The 9,573-nt window shown below is 50.0% G+C and overlaps 1 protein-coding gene across 1 annotated transcript in view; it reads right to left on the bottom strand.

The window, feature by feature from the left end:
- Positions 1-535: 535 nt before the first annotated feature.
- Positions 536-9,573, bottom strand: part of SSUH2 (ssu-2 homolog) — a 32,473-nt gene continuing 23,435 nt past the window's right edge. The window contains exons 11-12 of the mRNA XM_064274256.1: positions 6,927-7,034; positions 536-829 (exon numbers count right to left, since the gene is read on the bottom strand). Of these exons, the coding sequence (XP_064130326.1) occupies positions 683-829; positions 6,927-7,034 (255 nt within the window). The 3' untranslated portion in view covers positions 536-682. The remainder of the gene's footprint in view (positions 830-6,926; positions 7,035-9,573) is intronic.

The following is a 9,573-nucleotide window of genomic DNA, read 5'->3' as shown; positions in this document are numbered from 1 at the left end:
AGAGCTGCCATGTTGTGAGGGAACTCGGGCAACATGCAGAGGCCATATGTAGGTGTTCTAGCTGACAACCCTAACTGAGGTGCCAGCTGACAGCCACCATCAACCAGCCCCCTGCCACTGAGTCACTCCAGATGCCTAGTCTTTCAGGGAAGGCCCCAGACACCATAGAGCAGAGACGAACCACTCCACTGAGCCCTGTTCAAATTCGTGACCCACAGAATGCGGAGCAAAGTCAATGGTTGCTTGATCCCTAAGTGCACTATCTGGTGTGCGGGAAGGGGCACCCGATCTGTGTGCGTCTTTAAGCATTTCAGTAATGCTCAGCTTGGCAAGAGGCTCACACTAGAGGAGGCACAGCAGAACCGAGACCAAGCAAGAGGAAGGCAAAATCAAACCACGTGCTCCATCAGGGCGTAAGCTTGGAGACCAGAGGCAAAGCCCCACCAATCAAATGATTTCTATCGTTTGTCTTAAAGGAATGTGTGTAGTTGAATCCTTGTAGGTTAAATAAATGCACCATGGAATCCACCAGAGGAGCTCAGTAAAGAGTCATGGCTAATTTCTCTGGAAGGATATGCCAGGATTTGTAAAGGATTGTTCAATGCAACTAAAGAGGAGTGAACTCAAAGATCTTGGCTGTTCCTTCTGGAATGATGGGCTCTGGGGACAGCTGCAGCCATGGTCAGATGATGGTACAGCCACAGCAGTACCGCTCAGGGTAGTCCACCACGTACACTCTGTGGTCGGTTCCGTAGATGTAGTAGACGTCAGTCTTTCCTTGGTACCAGTAACGAACTTCTGTGAGGGGGATCAGCTCAATGGTCTGCCTCTGAGAAAACAAATGGCCAAGAAAAGCATCAATGTGCTGCTCAAGTCACTCACCGCTCAAGAACCTTCAGTGGCTCCTGCTGCCTGTAGAATGAAGTTTATGCTTTGGAGTTGGCATTCAGGGCCCTGCACAATTTGACTACAACTTGCCATTATATGTATTCTTCTACTACACCCCTTCACGTACCCTGAGCTCTGGCTCAACTGACTATGTTTAGCTACCACTGATTGTAGGTTTCACCAACAGGGGTACGGGCATCCCCAGGGCTGTGGCAGGATGTATGGAGAGCCACCAGCAAACATGACACCTTCCAGAAGCATTCATTTTTAGACTGCGGGGGGAGGGAGTGGAGGATGAAGTCACTAAAAATATGTTTATATTAAAACAACCTTGAAGATAAGAGGGAGTGGACTCCAAATTTTTAAATAAATTTTAAGAAGATCTCAAACATTGGTGGGTTGTTTTCCCAGGATTCCACCGCCTACCAACACATCTCCAAGAAAGTATCGACCCTCCTCCAAGAAAAGTCTTTCTCAAATGTTCCCCTCCTTTTACAAATGGGACACTTCACCCACCACGCTTCTCATCACCTGACCTCCGGATCTTGGGGTATAAGCCTGCAGAAGTCCCTGGCCTGCAGCTGACCTACAGATCTTAGACCTGCCAGCACCCCACAATTGCATGAGCCAATCCCTTGAAGTAAATCAATCGATCTCTCTCTCTCTCTATATATATATATATAGTTATAGTCAGTTTCAACTCATAGCAACCCCATGTGACAGAGTGGAGCTGCCCCATAGGGTTTTTCAGGCTGTAATCTTTACAGGAGCAGGTCACCAGGTCTCTCTCCTACAGAGCCGATGGGTGGCTTCAGACCTCCAGCCTTTCCTTTAGCAGTGGAGTGCTTAACATCTCACTGGTTTTGCTCCTCTAGGGAACCCAGGCTAAGACATTTTGGTATTTCAGGTTTGGTTGATCATCTAGTCCAAGCTCCAACTCCGCGCTGTAGCTATACCCATTTAATGCTCAAATCCTCTCCCCAGTGTCTTCTTTTCCTAAATGCCCCTGTAAGGAGACAGGGAACTCACTCCCTCCCATACTGTATGTTCTAAAGCCCCTCATTCCCCTGGCGCCTTCTCAGAGCAGTTAGTCTACAACTTTCCCACACTGTGGGGCCCTGAAAGAATATCTCAGCACCACCTAGGGGGTGAACATGGACTACTCTTGATGCAACACCATCTCACTGGCTTTCTGTTATTTTGTTTTTGGCAACTGCACCATGGAGTTGACATAAGAGCATCCCTCCTAGTAACTGAAGCTCAGCTTTCTTGGGAATTTACTGGAAGGTCCCTGGGAGGTACAAACTAGCTTGTGCTCAGCTACTAACCTAAAGGTTGGTGGTTTGGACCCGCCCAGCAGCTCTGCAGAAGAAAGGCCTGGCAATCCACTTGCATAAAGATTACAGCCAGGAAAAATTCTATGGAGCAGTTCTACTCTGTAACACGAGAGGTTGCCACGAGTCAGAATCGACTTGACAGCAGCAGGTTCGGTTCAGTTTACTGTGGGTGAGGCTCTGTGCCCAAACCCCTAAGCTCTTCCGCACAAGCTGCCCCCTGACCTGGACCCAGGTTTGGGGATCCGAAACACAGGGCGTGGGGCCATGACAGGTCAGCGTCAGGCCGTCTTTACTTGCAGGCACCTCTCTACCTTGGGAGAGTCCTCTTGGTCCAGAGGCCACACCCCAGGGGAAAGGGTAAAACAGGTGGGGATGAGGGTCACCCTGGCTGCTTCAACTTCTCTCTCAGAGGCAGAACCCCGCTCTGCTGAAGGAGAAGCTGACAGGTAGCATATTAACTAAGGTGGAAGGGAGAGGGGAATCGGAGGCAGGGCAGCAATTTTCCACTAAGCTCCTGTGTGATCTTAGACTCCTGACTTCATTTCTATGCACCTCAGTTTCCTTATCAATGAGTTTGTCGTGAGACAGCCGATGAGATAGTGAGAATGGGTTTTCTTCATAGGCCAAATAATAATTTCGGGAACAAAGGGTAGCAACCAAAGCAAAACCTAACCTGTTCCATCTAGTCAATTCCAACTCATAGCGACCCTACAGAACAAAGTAGAACTGCCCCATAGGGTTTCCAAGGAGCAGCTGGTGGATTTGAACAGCTGGCCTTTTGGTTAGCAGCCATAGGTCTTAACCTCTATGCCAGCAGGGTTCCCAAGGGTAGAAGAGCCCCTCTTGAGATCGTGGTATGGAAGATCACAAGCGGGAACTAAGGGGCAAGACAAGATGGCAGCCAATGTCACTGCCCAGGAGGCCTGGACAGTGGAATCGGGACCATTCTGTGTCCAGGAGTGTCCACCAAGCTCCAAGGGAGAGCAAGGGACACCACAACCCTCCCCAACCCACCTCCGCTGCCTCCATCTGCTTCTGGTTCAAAAGGTCTCCGAGTCTAAAACCACAAATTGCTTGAGACATCAACTGCCATCAAGTGGTTATCTCGTAATTGGTGGTTTATCTGTTTGTGTGCCTTGGCCAGGCCCCTGGGATGGACAGATGCCAAATCTCACAGTGACCTGGCTGTGGCAGGGGCGCTGGTGATGGCTCTGTCTACCCAGGACTGCATTCCACCCACTAACTGCTTGACCCTGAGTGAAATATCGGAATGAGTCTTTGTCTACAGACCAAGGACCAAAGACCAATTCAGAAACAAAACAATTCACAGCAGTGGCCTGTCCTCTGATTTTGTTCTCTTTTAAAGAAAAATATACATTTTTCTCCAGTTTTCCCTTCCTGGCTCCAGGACTTGTTTACAAAGGGCTTGATTCCCTGAGGCAAGAGCTTGTTGTAGAGGAAAAGCCCCAGAAGACCCACTACCCGTGGTACTGTTTGACCTTGGGCAGGTCACTTAACCCTTTTTGGGCTTCAGTTTCTCCAGCTGCCAAATGAAGGGTTTAAAAAGGATTCAAACTGCCAGGAGCACAACTAAGTCACAGGACAACAGAGAGTGTCTACAACCTGCTAACATCATTTGTTCATCTCACTCAGCGTGTCTTCACCCTTTTCCTGTTCCCAGAGTAGATATTTCAATGTTTGGAGGGTCTTCGGTGTAACTCAGGAGCCCTGGTGACACAGTGGTGAAAGCATTCGGCTGCAAACCAAAAGGTCAGGAATTCGAGCCCGTCAGCTGCTCCACAAGAGAAAGATGTGGTAGCCTGTTACCACAAAGATTTACAACCTTGGAAACCCTTTGGGGCAGCTCTACGGTGTCCTGAAGAGTGGCTATGAGTTGGAATCGATTTGACGACAGGGGGTTTGGTTTGGTGGGAAGTATAACTCAGGAGTCCCTGATGGTACAAATGCACTTGGCTACTAACCAAAAGGTTGGAATTTCGAGCCCACCCAGAGGCACCTCAGAAGAAAGACCTGTTGATACTTCTGAGAAATTCGCCATTGAAAACTATGGAGCACAGTTCCACTCTGACACACATGGGGTCGACATCAGTCGGAATCAACTGGATGGCAACTGGTTTGGTTCGGAATTGTAACTCAAGCCATAGAACACCAGTTGTACAAGGGCGGCTCTGTTAGAGAACGTTCTGGTGAAACAGACCTGTTCTAACCTACCCAGAGTCCCTCAAATCTGCTTCTGTAACGCACCTCCCTGTTTCTACGTGCTCTGCTGCTCGCAGCTGACCTTTCTCCAGAGGACTGACCTTGGGATGTGGACTAGAGAGCAGAAGGGAGATGGTCCACAACAATCAGATGGTGCTGACCACAAAAGCCCAGCTCGCCTGCCTCCAGGCAGACAGTCACTGAGTATAACTTAAGTGCCAGAGCTCCCAGTGGGATCAGAGGCTGGGACCTCACCAACACCACACCTTGGCTTGCCTTTTCCCTCTTCCCTCCCCTGCTCCCCACTCCCTAACCAGTTACTCCTGGAAGCCCTTCCTGAAAAAATGACCTGCACCTAAGTCCTGTTTCCGGGAATGCTTCTGCAGAGCCCAACCTCAGACAGGGCCCAAACCCCTCACTTCACAGGTGAGGAAACTGGGACCCACAGAAGGCACAAGTGTGTGCCAGAGCTGGAAGCGAGCCCTAACCTACTAAATAAACAGCCCCTGCAGTGTCTACCCAGGGGAAACAGTAACCAATTGCCCTCGAATCAACACTGACTCACGGCAACCCCATATATGTCAAAGTAGAACTCCCCATAGGATTTTACTGCTGTGGCCTTTTAGAAACAGATCACCAGGCCTTTCTTCCAAGGTACCTCTGGGTTGGTTCAAACCGCCAACCTTTTGATAAGTTGTCAAGTGCTGAACTGTTTGTACCACACAGGAATTCCTGACCCAGTGGTAAGGGCCTTGAGTCCCACTCCTGGCTGGTGACGCTTCTGCAAGCCAGCACCCTACACTGGCTTTCAAAGAGTCACCTGTGTCCCTTGGATGCAGCGAATGACAACCTTTGACTTGGGGATCAGGAAACTTGAATTCTACTTCTGGGTTCTTCCCCTGAGAGGCTGTGTAAGCCTGGGCAAATTGCTCTGCCTCTCTGGGCCTCCAAAATGTATCAGAAGAGTCACGATTTTGGACTAGTTCAGGGGTAATGGAGGCCCCCAGGCCAAAGCAGGCCTGTCAACCCATACAGTGCTCTTATCATTTTTGTTGGTGTTGTTGCCAATATGGAAAAGTCAGAAGGTTTCATGTAAAAATCAGGATTCAAAAGGTCTGGCAACTCCGGCCCCTTTTTCTACAGGAAGCTGAGCGGTGGCTGCCCCCTTGGAGGAGGGGATCTCTCACTCACGCTTCCGCCTGTCCTTTGAGATTGCAATGCCTGCATTCCATGATTTCTAAGGCTCTAAGCTGGTCATTATTTATTTCAAATTAAATGCAGATTTCTCTCACCTGCAAATAGAGGACAGGTGCAGAGAGAAGGGGAAATATTCATTGCATAGGGGACCCAAAGAAAAGGAATATATTGAGTGCCAGATACCAAGCCCTGTAAGTAAATTATCTCCTCCTTACGCAACCCTCTGAAAACCAAAAAAAACCCATTGCTGTCCAGTCAATTCGGACTCATAGGGACCCTATAGGACAGAGTAGAACTGCCCCATAGAGCTTCCAAGGAGCACCTGGTGGATTCAAACTGCCAATCTTTTGGTTAGTAGTCATAGCTCTTAACCACTACACCACCAGGGTTTCCCAAAACCCTCTGAGGTGGGTGTAATTATCTCCTTTTCACAGCAGAGGGCACTGGACTAAGTAAGGATCTGAGCCCAGTCTGCAGGACTCAGGGTGCCGCTGACAGGGGCTTCACTGAGCTCTGAGAAAGGATTCCCTGCTAAAGCCCCATCTTCAAGATCTGCAAGCCCCAGCAGTAGTGTTGGGAGGAGGAAGAGCAGAGCTGCGCCTGGGGAAGTGGCAGGGCACCAGCGCCATCTAGCGGCCATGAGAACACAGCGCCCAAAGCAGGCCCTGCTTCCTCTTGAGGCTGGGAGAAGACCAGCCTAGGTTTGGGGAGTGCCCTAGCATGTGAGGCAGGACTCCTAGTTCCAGCCCTGCCTGTGACCCTGGGCTCTCCACCTGGTCCTTTCTGCTGTCCGAATACCAGGAGTTTCAAATCACTATGCCACATTTGTATTTGAAACCCTTCAATAGCTTCCCATTGCTCTCAGAATAAAGATGCAAACCTCTTTCCAGGCCTACAAGGCCCTGCAGGGTACCGCCTATCCCTGAGGCCTCCATAGCTTGCTCTCTGCCCTCAGGCCACAGTGGCTGCAGGTCAATCCCTGGTACTTCCTGTGTTCCCTCAACCTGGGATTCTCTCCCCTCCATGCTTCTCCTAGCTGACTCTTCCTCACCCATCATCCCTGACATTATCAGGAAAGACCATCCTCAATCCAGCTGGTGGAATGGCCCCAATTCATCTTTATATATCCCGATCGACAGTGCCTTGGAGCCCCAGCCTGACCCAGGAGGCTCCACCTCCCACAGTCCTAGGCCCGATCCCAGGAGTGTCAGATGGCCCAGGGAGCAAAGTCTGAGCCAGGGCACCCTGGACCCTCTAGTCCGGCCTCCTCTCTGCCCCACTCACCTGCTGCAGGATGCGGGCACGGGAGGCCAGCATGGCACTGTGCTCAGCGATGCCCCTCTGCGAGGCCAGAGAGATCTCCCGCAGGGGAAAGTCCACGATGGGGTACACCTGGGGAGACAGAAGTGCTCCAGGGGGCACCTGGCACACACCTCCTCACTGCCTCAGACACACGAGCATCAGAACTAAAGCCTTGGAGGCAACTAGGGCTGACCTCCCACCTGAAAGTAGGGCACGAGTAGGGGGCCCAGAGAGAGAAGGGTTCCACAGTCTCACATCCACGGGACCTCCATGGTCCCTTGATGACCCAAGTTATAGCTCCCAGAATTCCAGCAAAAAAAAGTTTGGGAGATAGACACGGAGAGTACCCCTTCATCTGCAGTCCACTCATCTACCCAACAAACCCTCCAGCACGCCCACTATGTTCCCAAGTGCCTACTGTGGGCCAGGCATCGTGCCAAGTGAGAGATACAGCAGTGAACAACGCAGGGTGGTCCCTGTCAGCTGGGAAGGAACCCAGATTCATTTCTCATTCAGATAAACTGCCTACTATGTGCCAGGCAACCTTGGGAACTTTGGACACAAAACGAACCGTTAATAAACCCAGGAAGCTCTAAGTCAGCCTACATGAAGTCCAAGTCCAGGGACATCTAGCCAGTCCTCATCATCTCCAAATCCCTTCCCACCAAGCTTGAAATCCCACCACACATTAAGGGTAAGCATTGCCCTCCCCCATGTCTCCTCATTCTACCCCTAACAGTGGAATTGGAGCCTTTCCCCTCTGCTCCTCCCCAAAGTTTGCTAAGTGCCCACCCTGGGCCTGGCACCTCAATGGGTGCTGAGGGCAGGGAGATGGCCACCACACCGCCCCGCCCTCCAGAGCTCAGCACCAGGCCAAGGTCAGCTCACAGAGCCATCAGCTCTCAGGGCTGCTGCAGAGGACGAGCCTGGGCTGGGATAAGTGCACAGGCCATGGGATTTCAGGGTAGGCCACCTAATGTGCTTTGGAGTGGGTGCAGGGCTTTCTGAGGGCTAATGGCTGAGGGATGTCTTTAGGCAGCAGGAGTTTTTGGTGCAAAGAAAGGAAACTGGGCATCTCTCCTTCTCAGAGAAAAAGGCATGAAGATGAGGCTCAGACAGCTCGTAATTGCCAAATTTCCTGCCAAGGCCTACAGCAAACTTCTCTAAAGAGCCAAACAGTACTGTATTTTTCTGCAGATAACACACAGATTATTCATTTTGCCAACCAAGCAACCCCCACAGGCATTATTTTCGTAAGGGCGCTATGCCAATTTTTTTTTACCTGTTGCTGACTTCAATTTCTGTTTCTGATCACATGGAAGTTTCACTTAAGGTAGGTACTGATTTTCTATTGCTTGAAATTTAAGCCAAAAGTATTTACTGGTAGATTAAAAGCGAAATACAGAATTTAAATTTGTAATTTCCTGATAAAAATAATGTTGTCATTCTCGTGAATGGAGGGAGCAGTGGGATGCCATGTTGAAGCCAAAGAGTAACATGGGAGGACGAGTGAATGAGGCCAAAATTCACTTCTGGAAATGTCATGAGTCGTGTGTTATACACATGGGTGCGCCACGCTGAAGTTGTTTTACTTAATTTCATCATTTCTTCACTTTATATGTGTGGGAGCGTTATTTATGTTGGCACATTATTTGCAAAAATGTTGTAAATATTTTAGGCTTGTGGGCCATAAAGTCTCCATCGCAACTACTCAATTCTGCTTACGATATGAAAACAGCCATATTCATAAACAAATGGGTGTGTCTGTGTCTCAACAGAACTTTATTCACAAAAGCAGGCGGTATGGTGGAGTTTGCCAGCCCCTGGCCTATATAGGAGGATTCCCTGGGTGGTGCAAACAGTTAAGTGCTTAACTGCTAACCAAAACACTGAAGGTTCAAGTTCACCCAGAGGTACCTCGGAAGAAAGGCCTGGCAATCCACTTGCCAAAAATCAGCTGTTGAAAACCCTATGGAGCGCAGCTCTACTCTCACACACATGGAGTTAACTCAAGGGCAACAGGTGGCCTAGCAGATCCTACCTGATCTGGCTGCTGGTACCTCTCATGTCTCAGCTCCTCTCTCTACATTGCCCCCTGCTGTTCCTCAGCGCCCACTTCCCCCTCCAGGCCCCTGCAGTGCAAGTTCCCTCTGCTGGGCTGCCCTCACTCCTGTGGCCACATGTTTGACTCCCCCCGTGCACACACACACACACAAACACATACTACGTTCAAGTCTCTACCCAATGTCACCTCCACAGACAGGCCTTCGCTGACCCACAATGGAAACAACACCCCCATCCCTTCCCATTCCCTTCCCTTGAGTAGCATTCTCAACAATCCTTATTACCACCTGACATTGTAGCAAAAAGTGTGTTCTTTTCTACCCACCAGACTGCAAGCTCTACTAGGGCAGTGATTTCGTTTTATTCTCTGTGGAGTCCCCAGGGCCTAGAAGAGTGCCTGCCATATAGAAGGGTCTCAATATTTGTGGAATGAAAGGAAGGAAGGAAGGAAGAGAGAGAAGGAAGGGATAGAGAAAGGAAGGAGAAGAAGAGGGAAAAGGCAGGAAGGATAAGGGAAGGAGGATGAGAGCAAGGGAGGGAGGAAGAGAAGGAGGAGGAAGGGAGG

This window comes from Loxodonta africana, chromosome 22 (genome assembly GCF_030014295.1).
Source record: "Loxodonta africana isolate mLoxAfr1 chromosome 22, mLoxAfr1.hap2, whole genome shotgun sequence".
Lineage (NCBI taxonomy): Eukaryota > Metazoa > Chordata > Mammalia > Proboscidea > Elephantidae > Loxodonta > Loxodonta africana.
Note: the sequence above shows the minus strand (reverse complement) of the source record. Positions and strands in the feature narration are given on the sequence as shown.